We start from the raw sequence: 19,816 nt of genomic DNA, 5'->3' as shown, positions 1-19,816 counted from the left end.
GCTTTGCTTACGATAGTCAACAATCACATGGGAAAGAGCAAAATAGTACACTGCTTGTTTGACAATCTGACTGTTGGAGAAATCCAGGAACTTATCAGTTCACACTCTGATAAGCAACCACAAGTTCAGCACAGTCCCAGGTATACACCAAGTTAAGAGGAAAAAAGGATTAGCACTTCCAGCTTCATAGAACTATTGCTTTTTTCCACCAACCCCCAAAGATAATTCAGACAAAAATGAATGGTAACACAAGTCTGCCGTTCGTTGAAGGAAAGAAATATTATCTTCTTCTTATTAGACAGTATATCCTGCAGTAAGTAGTCAAGCCATTACAAGACGAAGCAACAAAAACAAAACAAAATTGCAGCAACAGTTAACATTTAAAAATCACTACGGAAGAAAATCAATAATGCACTAAAATGGAGTTCTCTTCAGCCTTTATTCTTTTCATGAAGTCAAAGAAAGAACTCTTCTGAACTCAGATAAAATGATATCATACAAAGCAAAAGGCTGTGTCCTAGAGCTGAGGAAGAGGTCAGGATAGTGGGAGTGGTTCTTTACTGCAGGTACACAGGCAGATGGAATTTGAATTAACACACCCACAATAAACCTTGCCCTACAAGATTTAAAATCCAAGTCAGAGATCAGAAACTGTATTTCTAGAAGGGGTGAAAAAGCTTTACAGATTCTTTCTCGCACTTTTAATCAGAAAATATGTTGTTCAACTATCATATAGTGAAGAATTTCATTTGGCAGGATCAAGGTAGTTTCTCAGGCACTCACTATCTACAGCCTTACGAAATTCCTAGCTAGGTTTCTGTTTCTATTAGTAACAACTTTATGTAAGTTAATGAGTTTAATGGCAGACCAAATTTAGATTGTTTCTGGACTTTCTGCAATAAGGAAATATATCCTCCGCATAAATGAAGAAATATACATTTGTGTTGAAACTTTGAGAGAAGGAAGAGAGGGCAGAAAGAATCAAGAAAGTAATCATTTTGACATTATGAGATATGAAAAAACTATTTTTAATGTGATGTATTCATTGAGACAGAAAACATTTCATTTAACTTGCCTACTTGGCATTCTTTGCTTCTTGGTCACAGCACAATACATCCCTTGAGATTCTGAGCTATCAGTATTAAACTTGATAGGGAGGTTTGAAGCATAATTCTGTATTCAAGCACTGATCCCTCACCTGCTGCTTTTAAAAGAGGGGAAGAGTTCTTTCCCCTTTGAACAGTGGTATTTTTGGTGTGCAATGTATAGAACAGATTGGTAACATAATGTCAACATCATTTTGAAGCATTCAGTATTAAAATAATTTCCTGGCGAAATGCCACAAGTTAAGAACTCAGTGTAGACATTACCTATCAGACACCAAGTGACAGGCAACTACTATACAGTAAAGTTACATCATTGGCATTAAATTTGTAGAAATACAAAATACAGCATACTTAAATAAAATTTATTGCTGTCTCCAAATATTCTGCTATGTATCTAAATAAAAACTGACCTAAACTAGTCACTATTTTTGGTATAGAGAAATAATTATCAATCCTAAAACACTGAATGAAAATTAGTACATTTATTTATACCATCTTTCTAACTTGCAAGTGTGACCATCTTTCTAACAAAGTACTGGAATGGGGAAACAAACAACTTCCCAATTGGATGGACAGACTGAAACATATTTAGTGAAACAATATTTTGATGTAATACACATTGAACCCTGTAATTTACTAGTCATATTACCAGAAAAATGAAGTGCCATCCATCAGTAACACTGAACAATACACAAACATTACTCCATATTTAGCATATTGATAGCATGGTATAGAACTGCCAGGAATCTGAATTATTTCCTCATGTTATGCCACCAGGCAGTGTCTGTTGCACTACGTCTCCCCTAGACAAACAATGGGCCCTTCACGGTAACCTATGAGATTAGAGTTCAAGCTGAATGAACAGGCAATATGCAGACTCCCAAAGAAGGCAGGAATAAAGGCAGGGCAACCAGGAAATGACAAGCAAATTATAAATGTATAATTCCCTCTTCTGCACGCTAGACTGACACGTTATTGAGAGTGCTTCAGGTGTGTATGGAAGACAATTCAGTTCAGTCAAGCTGTTAATGTTCCTTAATGCCACTATATTACATTTATAGTGTTACAGATTTGCTGCTTGTGTAATTATATGACGATCTGAGTATTATTGTAGCTTTTATTTCAGCAGAACTGCCTCAACCAATGTATTAGATGGAAGTGTGATTCCTAAATATACCAAATAAACACAATTTAAACAATTAATGCCACTATCCTAAATGTATTTAAGCTTTACTGAAGAACCTTCCAATATCATATAAAATTTTTAAAAAGCTGGGGAAAAAGAGACAATTCCTGAAAAATAAGTGGCTCCTAAAGGAAATATAGCCTGAACTACATCTGGAGACAAAATGATGAAACTGAGGTTGTTATACTTTGGGCACATCATGAGAAGTGAAGATTCACTGGAAAAGACAATAATGTTGGGAAAGTTCAAGGTGGCAGGAAAAAAAGATTAAATATGAGATTGATTGACTCTAGAAAGGAGCCCACAGCCTCAGGGTTTGCAGAAGCAGAGCAGGGCTGTTGAGGACAGGACATTTTGAAGGTCACTAATTCATAAGGTTGCCATAAGTTGGAGGCAACTTGATGGCACATAACAGCAATAGAGTCATGTTATCACTAGGAGAGGAAATGGCAGCGGCAAATTAATAAATGTAATAAAGCAAGGGACTGAGGGACATGGTGGTGCTATGGGTTAAACCGCAGAAGCCTCTGTGGTGCATGGTTGGAAGACCAGCAGTCGTAAGATCGAATCCACGCGACGGGAGTGAACTCCCTTCGCTTTTCCCAGCTCCTGCCAACCTAGCAGGTTTGAAAGCATGTAAAAATGCGAGCAGATAAATAGGTACCATCATGGTGGGAAGGTAATGGCGTTTCGTGTCTAGTCGTGCTGGCCACTTGACCACGGAAACTGTCTACAGACAAATGCTGGCTCTACGGCTTGGAAACGGGGATGAGCACCGCCCCCTAGCGTCGGACACGACTGAACTAAATGTCAAGAGGAACCTTTACCTTTACCTTAATAAAGCAAGAGACTTTAGGGCTATACAGTACCTAGGTTTTTTTTAGACAGGCCAATGCCCACTACTCTAAGATATATGCACAAAACTCAAATAAATAATGCTGACACACAACAACAACAAGCTGTCAAATAAAATCTGACTTATGGCAACCCCTTTCAGGGTTTTCCAGGTAGAGAATACTCAGAAGTGGTTTACTATCCCCTTCTTCTGGAGGCGCCCTGACTCTGTACAGCTTGCCAAAGGCTACACAGGCTGGCTTTCTGTGATGCACACAGTGGGAAACTGAACTTCCAACGTCTGTATCCACAGCCAGATACCTAACCTACTGAGCTATCGAGACAGCTTACTGACACACAAACAAATATGCAAATATACAATACACACACACACACACACACACACACACACACAGAGAAGACTCTAATAATCATACCTTATCTGCCTTTTTTCTCATTAACATTTTAACAACAAAAACCCCTTGCTAAAAAAATCTACTGAAAAGCTACAACAGAACTGACTGCTGAAATGTTGTTCACTACTTTACTTTGATGACACATCGCTTCCTTAATAAATATTCGCTGAAATCCTGTTGCTAAGTCATACTAGTAACTCAGTCTAGTAAGTCGTACTAGAAAAAAACCATTAACTCACTGGGGATTTCATAAGTCAACTCCTCAGTAAGGTCCATCGATTCAACTGGGCTTACTCTAGTTGTGACTTATACTAGAGCAAGTCACAACTAGAGTAGGCCCATAGAAATCAACTGAGCTTATGGAGGAGTTGATTCCCCAAATATCCACTGAATCAATGAGCCTATTCTAGTGCAGTCTACTACTCTCAGCAACAGGATTTCAGTCACAGTCTTTATAACTGTAACATCTCTGTATATACAAGCATATTTGCAATATCAAACCAATTAAAGTTCTACACAAAGTAAATCAAAGTTCAGTATCTGTGAATACAGATATTAATTTTGCTGGTATCAGAGACTAAAAGTTCAAGAATGAACCAAAGGCTCATACACTCCCTCTGCATTATCAATTTCCCTCCTTCCCCTTGCTAGTTCCCACTCTCTTTAACAATAGTTACAAGACTGGTAGTGTTACAACTGCACAAGAAACCACTCTCAGAACCTCCCCAACTAATGAGAAAGGATTTTCACAGTACATGTAGAAATTAATACAACTGTTTCTCAATTCCCACAGCCAGTAATAATTTCCAGAAGTACAACTATAGTAGTCTCCTACTGCAATTCAACCCACTGACCATAAAATAAAAATTTAAAAAATCTACAAAGGGGGCTATGCCGCCTTTGTAATAATTATGCACAATTAAGCTAATGCCTACCTTAAGTGACCAGTTCTGGGATTTCCTTGTTATTACAGTACTCAGAAATGGTTTACCATTCCCTTCTTCGGGCGATACTGTGGGGTCATATGATGGCTAGCCCAAAGCCACGAAGTGCACCTCCTTCTGCTACAAGGCACAATGAGGAATCAACCCAGGCGCTCTGATTCATTAAACTACCCAACCAACTGTATTCCACCTTAGAGATCAAGAGATGATTTTCTGGGCACTCAACAGACACATCTCCTCTCATATATCCTACCAAGAATATAAGAAAGGAATTTTACCTGATTAGTGGTTTCATTGATGGTTTCCAGGAGTTTTTCAACAGCTGCTTGAAGTCGTGAGCTGATATTTAGAACTATCTCTTCATTTTTTGAGTCTATTTCCACTCCAAGGTACTGGGTGAGTTCCAAGCCTTCATCTGTGACTTCTGACCACATGCTATGGTCATCATCACCTTCAAGAGCTCTGCCATGATACGAAGACAATGACTTTTCTGTGGGACAAAAAAACAACAAAATGGAAAAAGGTTTTTTATAGACCCTTGACACAAAATATTTTAAAATATTTGTATATAAATAGTTACAAACGATGGATTATGATCAAAAATTGTACAAAGACATGAATACATGTATATGGCCATACTTACACTGTAAAAGCAGGACATCACAGCAACAAACAAATAATGCATTTTGCACTAGAAGTTACACAAATAAGGCAAAGAGAATGTTAGTTACAAAGCAAGCAGAAACTGACAATAGAAAAGGAGATACTAACAGAAGAAAAAGATTTTGAAGGACACCAAACTCTACTTAACTTGTAGCACACAGATTAGTGAAATCACAACTTATTTCCTAGTCACTGCCTTCTATTTAAGAAGTATAAGGATTTGTCTGGTCTAAATAGCTGCACACAGTAATCATGCAAAGCATAATCTAACTGCTGCGATACTACTTTGAGCAAATAACATTCTGATTATACTTCTATATGTTTTCAAAATACATATGTAGTCATTTCAAGAATTAGTCAGCAAATTGTACATGTATTTATTTAGTGCTATACAGCATTTATATCTTGACATTTCTCCAAAAAGCTACAGGTGGCCAGAGGATGACTATACGTCATGTATGATCAATCATCCTTCCCATTTCATCCTCACAACAATCCCGTGAGGTAGGTTAGGCTGAGAGATAGCGATTAGCTCATGAGTGGAGATCTGAATCTGCCAGACTCCTCCCATCCTAGTTCAACACTAACCAATACCAGGATGGCTTTTAAAAATACACACAAAGGTTTGATCGGGACTTGATATCATGTGATTAGAAGGGCTCCTTCCATCTGCAGAGGCTTGTTCCAGTAGAAAAAAAATACTGGTATAGGAGAAGCTACTTTTGCCAATCCGCCTTTCCCCTCTAGCCACGTACATGCTCAAAGAATCTGATTTTTTGAAGGCATAAGGAACTTGCAGGGATTAGCAAGATTTGCCTGTCCTATGGAAGTAAGGCTCTGAATTTAGCTTGAAGGGTCAGGTTGCCAGGTCTCAGTGTGCTGGCTGAAGCCTCAGTGAATTGCTACAAAAACCCAGATAGACCAGCAGTTTAACAATGCCAGGATTAATGTTGCTGTGGGACATAACATCTGATTTGTGGGTGAGTTAGGTGGTTTTAAAGTATGGGTGTCCATCCCCACACCTGGTTTTGGGATTCACTGGCTCAGTGCACAGGTGCTTGCACTTAGGAATGATGACATGAGAAAATGTCAGGGAGGGAACTAGGGAAAGAGTAACAGTTACATGCACTTGGACTACTCTACTGTATGAAGGCAGGAATAAAGTGCTGCTATCAAATGAGCCTTCTTGTTGAAAAGGCACTGAAAGCAGTGGCACAGAACCTGGGGAGAAGAGTCCCTGTGAGCTGGCAATAGCACAGGGCCTGGAACAACTCCACAAGTATCATTTGTGTTGCATGTAAGGCCATATGGAATATGAACCTTAGCAGAAAGTATGGTGACCATTGCAGCTGCCTAGATTCTAGGTCCACTTGCTCGACTCCCCTCTTGCCCCTTTCCACAATTAGCTGGTCCAGAAGCAGTTCTGGCCCCCTTTCCCAACTTTTCACTTCATTGTTCATGCTCTCATGATTTCACAAGGGCTTGTACCCTGATCTCAGATTTTGACCCTGAAATCTCAAGAAATATGATGTTGCTGACCTGGCAACCTTCTCTATTGATATTCAGAGCTACAATCCCATCCACACTTATTTGCGAGCAAGTACAACTGATAGACTTACTTCCATGTAAACATGGAGGGAATTAAAACTACAAATATGATACTCCAAATTAATATTTGCATTTTACTTGTATGTGCACAATTACTTGAAAACACATTTACAGACATCAGTCACTAATACATGACTGCATATGAAACCTCCTAAAGTACCAACACTTGAGTCTGTTTCAAAATGAAGTACTGCAGTGGGTGTAGGGGTGTTGGAACACATTCCAAAATCAGGAGCTAAATGCAAAAGACTCAACTATTCTGACACTTATTAGCCACTGCCATTGTCTGACTGGTATTGTGCACCCATGATATGGTGGAATGGCCAAGTGGAAACTCCAAGCACTGGATGAACCATATTTCAGAGACAAATCGATGAACAGCTTGTAAGATATGGATTCCAGCTCTGGTTTGTCCTGAGTAGGATTAATGAAGCAATCTCATTCTTCACATTTTAAGCAGCAAACAGAAAGTTCTGGTTTACACAAAACAGCCAACGGAGTAAACGGAGGTTCAGTCACCATCTTCCCCATAGGGAACTATGGCTTAAATAAGCCACAACGTCACACCAACTGCAGCCATGGAGAAAGGCAAGGAAGGAACATATAGGCACTTCGCTCTTTCTTGGAACTTTGACATCACTGTTTATCAGATCGAGACATGTGAAACAAGCCAGTGCCATTGGACCTTAAAAAGAATAATCCTTAGTGGCAATTTATTCATAACAGGGACAATTAATGGCAATTTACTAGTTCTTCCACTTTGGTGAACTCATTCATATGGAGCTGCATTAGCAACTCCTAAAACAAGCTGCTTGTTTTTTAACCTCTGGCTTTAAAAATGGCATCTTGTCTTTAATAGCATTCATATATTTTTTGCTAATGTTAACTACTGTTACATATCTCCTTTTTGGCTTTAAAAATGGCATCCTGTCTTTAACAGCATTCATATATTTTTTGCTAATGTTAACTACTGTTACATATCTCCTTTTTGCTTTTGTAAGGCTAACATAAATGTCATGAAACTGCAACACTCCATAAAAATAAAATAAAATAAAAACATAGTTTTAAATGAATGGAATGGATAGCTGGATGACTTAATTTACATTCACTTGGCACCTTTCATCTGCACAGGATTTCAAAGCATTTTACATGCCCTGCAGAATTCAAACTCAGTCATCAAGGTGCATTTTCCTTAAGGAGTTGCTGGCAACTGTTTTCAGCCAACACATTATGCATTGTTTATTATGGATCTGGAGAGAGGAAGAATTTAAACACTTTCCAAATTCTTCCTTAAAATTCACATGGTATTAGTTAACCACCATTTTAAAACATTTTTATATTTACATATAAAATTATCAGGTTATTCAGTACCCAGGAGGTGAAGAGCTTCTGGGTGTATTGCAGGAGCTTTAATATCCTCAGAGTAGAAAGGACCTTTGAGATGCACATCCAGGATACTGTTTGTCAATGCTATACCAATACATTGGTTGAGGCTGAGTTGAGGGAAAGAATACCCCATACTGAGCCATCAACATCACTTACGGACACAACTGATGTTCTTTGAAGTTCACTCATCTTAAGTACTGAACAGGTAAGAGACCCTGTTTAGCTTCTGACAAATAACAACCTGGAGTACAATAAGCAGAGCTACAGAAAAAATACAGTCAAATAAAAGGATATATATTAGTTATGGCATATTCTATACTACAAGCAAAGACTTTTAGGTATTGATTATTAAGGTCCAGTCCACAACCTTTTCCTACTGCACAGCACTGAACAGTATTCCCTTTCATCCAGGAAGCAGGGCATCTAGAGCTTGTAGCTTCTGGCCATTCAATCTGGAAACACCTTTGTACTACAGCAATACCTTCAGAAGTTATATCACTGCGTAGCCTTTATCTCTACAGACCTGAAGAATGATTCTGGATTGCCAAGGGCCAATGTTCAGAAGGCTTTGCAGTTCTTTCTATAAAGCTAACTCTTCATTTTGTAAAGTCTGTCTTTCAGTTATGTTATGTTGCTCAGATTGCAGGTTTGTTTTTAAATTTCTCAAATAAATTATTACAATTTGGGGTTGCTAGTTAAAACAATTACCGTATTTTTCACTCCATAAGACGTACCTCTCCATAAGACGCACCAAATTTTTAGGAGAAGAAAACAGGAAAAATAATCTGTTTTCTTCGCTCCATAAGATGCACAGACTTTCCATCCCCTGTTTTGTGGGGAAAAGTGCATCTTATAGTGCGAAAAATACGGTAATCTTTTCACAGAAAATTATGATTTTAAGTAGTTTAAATTTATTTACCACACTCTGTAATCTGGATTATTAGAGGAAACTTTGCTGGATGTACAGTATTTTGATGCAGTAAACTACTTTAGAATGCAGGATACTGTTTTCTCAAAATTGCATAAATATGTACAGCTCTTTGAATTTCTTAATGTTAGTGAGATTTTCACATATCAAACCAGCAGACTTTGTGCTGTTTTTTTTAAAGCAGCTCATATTTAAGTGTTTATAATTACAAAATAAAATACCCCCTATTTGTTCCAATGACCAAGGAACTGCTAGGATTATAAATACTGTATTACCAATAGGATTATAAATATTACAGTATATTTGGACAAATAGTTTTAAAATCCTGTTTCGGCTCCAGTTATTTCAAAAGCAAACAGTATTATGATTTATAGCAATTCAAATGGGTAACTACTACAATTAAATGGGAACCTTTTAAATGAAATTTACTATGCTAAGTAATACAATTTTGGTCAGTAATTCTACTGCAAAAGAAAATGGTTCCCATCTAACTTGTGCCACTAGGGGTGGACCACAGGATGCAAACCCAGGATTCTGCAGATTAGTAGGTCTCCAAATGATTGGCAAAGAGGGGCTCATGGCAGGAAACACAAGACCAGTGGTGCCAAGCAGCCATGTCCTATGGACCCCTTTTAAATTTATTGCATTTCTTTTGAAATCATACGAGTGACAGCTCAGCCAATCCAGCAAAATTTATTGGATAACAAGATTACTGAGAAAATCAGACCAGTAAACACAACCTGTGCCCTAAAGGTCCCTCCCTAATTGTCCATCCAATCCAATACACATACAATTCTACTGACAGGTGGGATAAGGTTTTCAGGAACATAATGGGTAATGAGTGGGAAAGGAGCGGTCCACTTGTCAGATCAGAATGCTGATGCCGATTCATGAGGCATGTATATTGCGTTCTACAAGAAGGTGTTTTCTTAAAAGGATTCTTGTCTTTTCTGAAACAGTCCACAGTTCCTAACATGTAACACCACCTCATGCTCCATGCTGTTCTACAAACAGTAGTAAGTAGATCTATGCAAGCATAGCAAGTCCTTTTTTATGGAACTACCATTGCCTCTCCAACCCCCCCCCCCCCCATCTACACGATTTGCACTTTAGTTTGACTGACATCCTGGACTAACAGAGTGAGCAAGCTAAAATGTACTTCTCACATAAAACTGTTATGAAACTCTAGTCAAGGTCAGTTTGTTACCAAATGTGTGATTTTTCCATAGGATCCATTAAACTTTCTTCCCTAAAACACATTTTAAAAGACCTGTTTCTGGTTTTCTCATCTTAAAATAAAATTGTATATTTTAATCTGTAAGAAAAATAATAAAGAAAGAAAGACAGAAGTCCTAAATATCTTTAGCTTTACCTGTTATGAATATCATTTGTAGAAATGTTCTTTCACACAATTTGTACAGTGGTACCTCGACTTACGAACGTCCCTACGTCCGATGGTGGTGGGTGACCTTGGGAAGGTCTCTCAGGGCTTCCCCACCATGATCGGAGACCTCCTGGGGGTTCCCCACCGCCGTGATTGGACCCCCAGGAGGTCTCTGGAGGCCTCCGGAGACCTCTAAAGGCACCGACTGTGGTGGCAGGGGACCCCCAGGAGGTCTCCGATGGTGGCAGGGAAGCCCTGGGTGACCTCCCAGGGGGCCCCCGCCACCACGATCAGAGGCAGTGGTCATCCAGTGCCAGGAGGCTTGAGCCAAAACCCAGCTAGTTCAAGTCTCCTGGGGCTGGGTGACCACTGCCTCTGCCGCAGCTGGGGGTGAGCAGCTGAAGCAACCCGGCCAGGCTCAAGCCTCACGGCGGCGGCGATCGCAACAGTGGGGGACCCTCCAGGAGGCTTCGGACTCGTAAGTGCTGCTTTTTTCTTTTCTAAAACCGTTCTGGGTGGCTTTTGTAGGGTGGGTTTGGGCTGGGGGGTTATGTTTCTGTTCTGTGCTGTTTTGTTCATTTTTAAAAAAGTAAGTGGGGAAATATAGTGAACAGGGCCGGCTCAGTTTTGGCACCCTGTCTGTGGTGGCACCCCATCAAGGCTCACCTCGCATCCACCCTCAAATTATTTGGTGCTGGGCAAAGACCTTTTTATTTCTCCAGGCTTTTAAATCTTCTGTACCTTGCTTTCATTTTGTTTTTGTTTTTAAGTCTGATGAATTCCAGAGATCTTGGTAAGTCTTGGAACCCAAGTCTCAAGTCCAAATCTTGTGGCCCAAGTTCCAGGTTCAAGTTGAGTCTTTAGTACCAAGTACCAACCCCAAGTTGCAAGTCACTTGCCCCACCCCCTGACACTTGGACTCAGGACTGACTGCCCCACTGCCACTGACCTACCTGCTGCTGTTGCCACTGCATCCTCCAACGCATGCGCTGACCAGCAGGAGGAAGGCAGAAGGCCTTTCGTGGTGACATTGTAGCCTGTCATAGTCAGAGGGCAGGTCCTCTGACCTGCCTTTTCATGCAGGTCACCCTGGTGATGCTCTATGGCAGACTAGAGCAACACAAGGGCAACTTACAGGAAGAGGCGGGTTGGAGGACCTGCACTCTGACTAAAACAGGCTTGAGCGCCACCATGAAAAGCCCTCTGATATGTATTTGAAGATGGTGGCCGTTGCAACTGGTAGACTAGTGGGGATGGGGGCGGCATACAGACTTGAGAACGTGACTCAGACAAATGGATCTAAGTCACAAGTCACCCCAGTAATCTCCAATTTGAATCCAAGTCAAGTCACCAGTGCAACTTATGTCTGACAGCAAGCTGCGAGTCCCCGTTCCTCGTAATTTCTTATTTTAATTTAAGTTTTCATAATTTTTATTCCTTGAAAACCATCCAAGCAACATTCCCTCTAATTTTCTGCTGGTGCTGGGTGGGAGTCCCATCCCGTGCACACAGGGTTCCAGCTGCGACTGGAACTAAATGAGTGGCAACACTGGCTGTGTGTGCATGGCACCAATGTAGCCATGCACAGCCGCACACCCACACAGGTTAGAGGGAACATTGCATCCAAGGAACCTGCTGAAGAGTGGTATACAAATCTGATCAAATGAACAAACGTCACAGCAATAAATAGGTGTAAGAGTTTATAACTGTTCCTATCACACTCGAGTTTCTAAAAATAAAGTTCAATTGCCCTGTAAAAGACACCTCAGTAAAAGACATCAACTACTTATTAGGGTTAATGTAGTCATAATTATCTTGATCTCAATTGTGGTTAAGAGTACAAGATTATACTTTCTCTCACAACTCTTCTTTTCCAAGACAGAAGAACTCAAACTCAGTGCTCACTGCCTCTAACTCATGCATAATGATTATTATCAGCACCAACATTTAGAATTGAAACAACATATAATAGTAACTCCCCATGTTAAATAAGTCCTAGGTTTTACATATATATTTTCAAGTAAATGTAAAAATAAAAAAAAGTTTTTATACTTATACTTTCCACTCCATCTGCTCCCAAAAATGAATAGTTTGCATTATAATACAATCATAATGAAACACTAGCAAACAATCCCATGTCATTAAATTCTATACTCTATAAATCAGCATGACAAGGTTCACCAGTGTTTATTTTTAAATTATGAGACAAGTTGTCACAAGTTTAAGACGGCAAGTATGGTCTTGTTGTTTTACTACAGCCATTCCTTATGCTCCAACAAGCAGAAATGACAAAAATAATTGACTGAGGGCCAAAACAGATAAGACAAGAGTTGCATGACTGGAAACTGTTTTGACCATCTCTGTACAGTATGTGAATTATACCAATGAAACATGAAAGAGAGCAGGAAACCTATGCCCTGATCCAATTTGCCTTCATTCCACGGTTGTTTTTAAAAGTCAGAATAAAAAATATTGGGAAATCCAGTACAGAATCCTCTGTACCTCTTCTGTTTCGTTCCCAAACAAACCCCATCTATCTCAGTCTGCCAGGATAGGACTGGTTGTCCAGTGGACAAATAGCTGATCTTCACAATTATCCAACCTAAGAGTCATCATGACTGTCTGAAACATGAAGCAGTTCCAGAATGACTTCATTTTATCTTCAGAAAACAAATAATCTGAATGTGGCAGTCACAAATTAGCTTTTTCTCCATAATAAATTGTATTCACTCAATAATCTAATAAAAATCCACAGGTTTCTCCAAATTGATGGTTGGTGGCACTTTGTGCAGGTTCTGGTTCTGATTTGATGAGGCACAAGTGTTCTAGGCATTCAGTGCATATCAGATGTTTCTAGCAAAATAAGGTGAAATGTCTGTTGAGGTGTTTTGAGACAGCATGTAACATCACCTTTCTGCATTATGTGGATGCCCACTTTATTCTTCCCTGTGTTTTGGCTCTCTGGTGATCTTAACAAGGTAGAATGGAAGCCTTCTCACTTTCATGGCAACAGTTATCATGCATTCCCATATTATTGCACATGCCCATTTAAGGGAGAAGAACCCTATGATAAGAACAATATTTTGGAGCAGCAAGAGGAATAGAATAGATGATTGCGTGCTGTCTATTCTTCTTCTTCCAAAGTCGTAATGCTCTACTATTTATGCAGGAGAGTCCCATGAGGAAAATTTAGCAAAGTAGTAGTTGGAACAACACAAAACATCTGGGATACTATGGGGTTAGGTAAACTGCTCAGGCAGAATAGCAACACTTCCTTTAACAGGCGTAACAAGAGGATTTCCTTTGCTTTCCCCACCTACCAAACCCGGTAGGCAAGCATTAAATTAATGTTCAACTAAATCTAACTGCCCAGGATCTGGTAACATGTCACAAGAGTATCCGGAGGGACTCTTTCCTAACTCAAACAACAGCTATCAAACTAAAACAGCAATCACTCACTCACTCAAACAAACAAACAAAATGCCACCTCCTTAATTTTTTTTAAAAATCTATTTCTCTGTTAAGTTTCAGAAAATAACCAAAGCAAGAACTGGAAGATATAATCAGATGAAGGTTCTTGGACTACAACTCTCCAAACCCCATGCCCTAGGCTGACAGATGGTAGGCCAAAGGTCATCCAAACTTGGAGTACAAGAATGTGTTGGTTCACCAGATATTCCGTTTTTTGTTTTTGGAGAAAATAAGTGTATTTTTCCAAATCTTTTGCAACAATGGTGGAAGCCACCAAGAGTGTTTCACAGCCCAGTAAAGCCACCTAAATTTTTTCCACTGAATGCTGGTGGCAGATTACGCCACTGAATTTGGGCAACCGCTAGGGAGAAAGACCATTTAAAGCAAGTACTCTATCTTCTTGAAATATACTGTGGTGGAAATTCAGTTGTGGAGAGAGAGAAAAATCCCAAGGTAGCAAATGTTTTAAATGCATCTTTCATGATTACTCCTGAATTTTGGCAACCTGGGGGAAGAAACTGGATCTACCGAAGTTGTTGATCTCAGTATTACAACTTTTTACATAACCACTCTGAAATACCTGTCACTTTCTTCCAAAATTCTAATACATTCTAAAACATTTTTGAAACTTACGGTTGTTGCCTTCAAGAACACACTTTTGAAACTCTTTGGAGAAACTTCTCTTAAACTTCCTCCTCTACAGCTTCTTTCTCTGTCTATTTCAAATTGTGGTTTTATATGTCCCTACAGACACTGGGTCATTCTGTCATTAGAAAACCAAATACAATTTGCAGATTTCCAAGAACTATTCTGCCACAAACAGGCAAGCCATATTTAGCAAAGTGAAGGAAACACATAGAACAGAAAACATACATCTTTCATTTTCTTTTTGGCCAGTGTTAATGTAGTAGCACCGTCAATAACAAAACTCAAACTATCTGGAAGTGTATAAATTGCATACACTGATAAATGCTTACTGATAAATGCTTAGTTTGGGACTATAATTCCCAATTTGCTTTCAGGACCAAATACAGTCAACCCTTGACTTACGAACTTAATCTGTTCTGGAACAGTGTTCGTAAGTTGAAAAGTTCGTTAAGTCGATTTCCCATTTCCCATAGGAATGCATTGAAATCCATTAATCCGTTCCAGCCAAATACAAAAATACAAAAAAAGCACCAAACACTGCCAGCTCCTGGGCCTGCAAAAAAACAACCCCACCAGCCCAATCCCACCCTGCAAAAGAAAAAAAATTAAAAAAGGAAAAAGCAGCACCTTACCTCCACCGCTGTTGCCAGGCAAGGGCTCTACCGCCGCTGCCGGGCCAGGACTGCTTGGGAGCAGCCCTTCGGGAGAAGCCGCGGGGCAGGGGAGAGAGGCAATTCAGTCTCCAACCCCCCACACTCGGGAGCAGCCCTGGTAGCGGCAGCAGAGGTCCAGGCCCAGCAGCGGTGGCGTAGAAAGGCAGTGGGGAAGCTGGGGAAGCTTCTGGCAGCGGCGGTCACAGTGGCAGGGTAGCCCAGGAGGCTGAGCCCAGCCGGGATGGTCCGGCGGCTTGCCTCACAGTGGCAGTAGCAGCAGCAATGGAAGCCCAGGAGGTTGAGCCTCCCTTTTCCTAACTGTTGGGGCGAAAGAACTACAAAGAAGCAGTCTCTTCGCCACCAACGGTTTGAATTTCCTGCCCTTTTACCCTGCCTGTTTTCAGTTTGTAACTCGAGGCTCAGTTCACAAGTCGAGGGAATATTTTCGTATGAGAGCGGTTCATAAGTCTAAATGTTTGTAACTAGAGCTGTTCAGAAGTCGAGGGTTGACTGTAAGAGATTAAACAGCCAAACTGGAAAATTCCTTTTCAGAACCATTCTCAAAATCATTACTTAGCATTTATCTGACATATTAGTGTATTCAAAGTAAGATAAACAAATATGCTTGTTCTGCTTTTTTACAACATACAGTTTTGAAATCTCATCTGAATAGTACAGAGATAAATATTTTAGAGTGTTTAAGATCTACTAATGTTCCTGTCTTCTGGGAAAACCTCTCTTTTGAAACCAGAACTCAAAGCTGGTCATTACCAAAGCCCACTGTAGTTGCTACATTTCTAATCTCTTCATTATGGTTAAACAATAGGCGGTGTGTTGTCAACTTCCATGCTAATTCATCCTTCTTTCTTTTTTCACTTTCTTTCCATAGTTTGGTTAAGTGTCACACAGCACTATATGTCTACAATAATTTACATCAGTGCAACCTGATTTCTTTGTCTCAGGGAACTAAAGCCCCATTTCAAGATGTAGCTTCAAACTCTGGTTATCAGCACTGAACGTATCAAATATTTAAGTAGTTATTTAAAATATTTGCAGAATTAGTGCTTATGTACTGGGAGTACTTGCTACTGCAGAAATGTTGCCTTATTTATAGAGGATTAGTCCAAGACAAGAAACTGTCTTGAACTTTATTATAGGCAATAATATCAAAGGTTGCACGTAATACTTATCACATCTACGTGAAAAGAAGAGTGCCAAATGAGTGACATTATGACAATTTTGAGATGACTGCTGCTGTGACACAAACATTTCTGTTAAAATGTACTTGCTCCTTCATTCTATTCAATTATCTACCTGTTTTGGAATTAGACGTGCAAATTGGTGCCTCATCTAAGCATGTCTAATATAGACTGAAATTCTGTTGCCTTGTTATGCATCAGAAGACAAATAGCATAAAATTCTGTCACTTTACAAGTCACTGCTGGGATATGAGTGTGTGTGGCTTGAAGTCGAGAATCCCAGTGTGGAGTCATTAACTGCCAGCTGGAAAGCACAAAAAGTTATGCCATTTGCCTTCTGCATTCATAACAAAGCAACAGGATTTCAGCACAAATTGTGGACTCAAGTTGATTTTCTTTCTCAGAACTATGAATTACTAGACAGCTGAGTTCTATGCCAAGGCTAAGAGCAAATACATTAAAATATTTAGTTTCTGTTAAATGTTAGCATTCTCATAAAAATGTACATGCATCTTCTAAAGGCTCACATTCATCTTGTTTGGCTGGAGCCTACAGAAGCTCATGCGTTTACATGGACAACTATATGCTATGATATATCACTTGTATTCCAAAGAAATCGTTCAGTCCCAAATACTGAATTTGTCTTAGACTTTGTCTTAGAATCAAATTTACCACTGAAATCAGTGTGCCTTTAAAGCCAAATTCTAGAGCTCTAAACAAACTTGATCTTGGCATCACACTTGCTAAACAAATGTTTATCAAATGAAAGCAGCATGGAACATAACCTTATTGCAAGTACCTGCTTCATACTCCACATGAACGTTTGGTTTCATTGGATCCTCTGTCCTTCTCTCCCACGTGAGACTTTTAAAAGGTAACTGACATTTTGATGACCGATCTAGAAGTCCCACAACATGGCGACCAATGGTTTCTTCTACAGCTGCAGTAGTTTTCACAATCTCCAGCAGAATCTTCAGCAGTCTGTTATAGGCTTTCTGCAAGGCACATCTGAATATGCAAAATGAAAGGAATAAGAACATGTTATCTTAATTGCTTCCAGAATCTGTGCTTTTCAGTGAAAAGGAGCCTTCGTTTTAGAGCACATGAAATGCTGCATAATTAATTCAAGTAAAAACGGGGGCATTCTGAAGAACTCAGTAACAGTAAGCACTGGCAACATAGAATAGATATGCCCGCTGTAGTGGGTTTGGAATGGGAAAAAGCATCTTAAGCTAGCACAACTCCTTGTGCTGGCTAATCTCAGCACTGCCAGCACAACTGATATGTTGGCTGAGAGAAACCAGGAGAACATTTTAAAAGGAGGCAGAGAAGGAGAGGAAGCCAGATCCGAATTTCACTTGACCCAGACATATAGCCACTATGCTGGCACAAATACAGGCCAAAGTTCAGGTAGTTCTAAGTCATTTTCAACATTCCTAGGCTGGGAAGGGTTTGGATTCAGCATGGCTTCAGATAGCTTAATGTCTGTTTAAGCTATAAATTCTGACAATACTGTACATGAACAGTCTTGATTCATAGCATAAAACGTGTCTGGGTAATCCATCAAGAAGGAAGGTTTGTTAAACAGGAAAACACACAGAAGTGCAAAGGATTGTGGGGAAGTCACAAGAACAGGAATTAACTCAATAAATCAGTTTTTAAAGCAATACTTAAAAAGCTCCCTGCATCGCAAAATCTGATGGGGACTTCACCATAAAATAACTGTACAGATATTGCTTTAAAGCATTGCGTAATTCTGTGTCATATAATCTTCCTGGTTATATTCACTGAATCAACAAGATTACTAATGTGGAAAGCCATAATGTAAACAGAAATTTAGAATAAAATTATCATGAGCTAATTTTTTTTGCACATGGACAAACTAGTTTTACATATATTATAACAAATCAAGAATGGCTATTAATCCCAAGTAAAAATACAGTATTTATTCAGTTCAGGGATTACATTTGAAAATTGTTTCCCACAGAATCTTTAATTCGACATTCAAAGGATTTAACCTATGCCAATTTTAATCAAACATGGATTGCAGTCACTCCTGTCAAAGTACAAGTATACAGTTCTACAATATTATATCTAAAGTTGTGTAATTCAAAAGATTAAAAATAGTCCTTCTGCTTGCTAGCACGAAAAGTATCAGTCTGAATCAAAGATAGCCTTCTTGACAGCATACCTTTCTTTTCCAAGAGTATTTGGAGAAATTTCTTCGTTCTTTTCTCCTCCATCTTCACCTTCTGAGATATGATCTTTGGGTTCAGTCTGACATGCATTTTCATCCTGGGTAATTTTGGGCAATGGCAGAGAGGAAAAGAGAGAAAGAAATCCTGTCATACTGCAGTCTGTTTGGTGTTCTGATTCACCATCTTGTTATAAAAAGAAAACACATAATTCACAAGCTTCATGTAATTTTAAACAATTATTAACTCTCCTGTTATCAGACACCTAACACCGGAGACTGAAGCAGTTTAGTCATAGCCTGTAAGAACCAAGTTTGTTGTTCTAAGTAAACAACTTCTTAGTTCTTTGTTGGTTGTTACTACAGCAACATTAAAATTAGAATTTGCTTTCAATATAATATCAGCAGTCTAAGCCCCGCCTTTCCACTTGTTCAACCCACATTTAGGTAAATCTGACAAGTCACTAGGAAAATGTCATGTGCTGAAAAGAGCAATGATAGCCATGTTATTCTATTTACATTCCACAGCTTCTAAAGGGAGCCAAAGGCTATTCAGTACTACCTGTGTTTGAGTACTATTCTCTTTCAGCTCACAGGGTAGCTTTTCTCTTCCAAATATTAGCTGCTTCTTCAGTGATTCTAGTTCCTCTAAAAGTACCTGTTCTCTTTCTGTGAGTATGTTTTCATTATCCAGTGTGACACTCTAAAAAAGAATTCTCACATATTAGAACGAAGACAAAATGATGAATGACATGGATACGATCATTGTAAAAGCAGTTCATGGCACTCTAAGAATAAAACATCCTTGCACAAGTTTTACATACAAAGAGGAATAAATATAATTTTACTGCTCTATCAATTATTTCAGAAGATGGAAATTAATAAATGACCCTCTGGGACTTCCTTCCTTCCTTATATATGGGTGGGTATTAAAATATTTCATTGCAGTCACGGGTTAATCATTTTTCCATCCCATTTGGATGTCAGGGGTTAAATCAGTCTTCACCATAACTGGGCAATTTTAAAAATGGAAGATTAACTTGGTACTAAGAGCTGTCACTGAAAAAGAGAAAGGCAACTGCTGAATTTATGAATTAGCATTGAAACTGCTTTTACATGTACTACATCCACGGTGACAAGATAGATAATGTCTCTATATTAAACGAATATTAGCAAACTATATGCCAATTAAAATC

General features: G+C 39.2%; 1 protein-coding gene across 10 annotated transcripts in view; it reads right to left on the bottom strand.

The window, feature by feature from the left end:
• Positions 1-19,816, bottom strand: part of AKAP9 (A-kinase anchoring protein 9) — a 119,759-nt gene that overhangs the window by 45,582 nt on the left and 54,361 nt on the right. For all 10 annotated transcript variants that reach the window (XM_073003168.2, XM_073003162.2, XM_073003167.2 and 7 more), the window contains 4 exons: positions 19,183-19,323; positions 18,618-18,721; positions 17,226-17,434; positions 4,765-4,976 (listed from right to left, as the gene is read on the bottom strand). In XM_073003168.2, the coding sequence (XP_072859269.2) occupies positions 4,765-4,976; positions 17,226-17,434; positions 18,618-18,721; positions 19,183-19,323 (666 nt within the window). The remainder of the gene's footprint in view (positions 1-4,764; positions 4,977-17,225; positions 17,435-18,617; positions 18,722-19,182; positions 19,324-19,816) is intronic.

Source organism: Pogona vitticeps, chromosome 6 (genome assembly GCF_051106095.1).
Source record: "Pogona vitticeps strain Pit_001003342236 chromosome 6, PviZW2.1, whole genome shotgun sequence".
Lineage (NCBI taxonomy): Eukaryota > Metazoa > Chordata > Lepidosauria > Squamata > Agamidae > Pogona > Pogona vitticeps.
The sequence above is the reverse complement of the archived record's forward strand: the minus strand, read 5'-3'. Positions and strand labels throughout refer to the sequence as shown.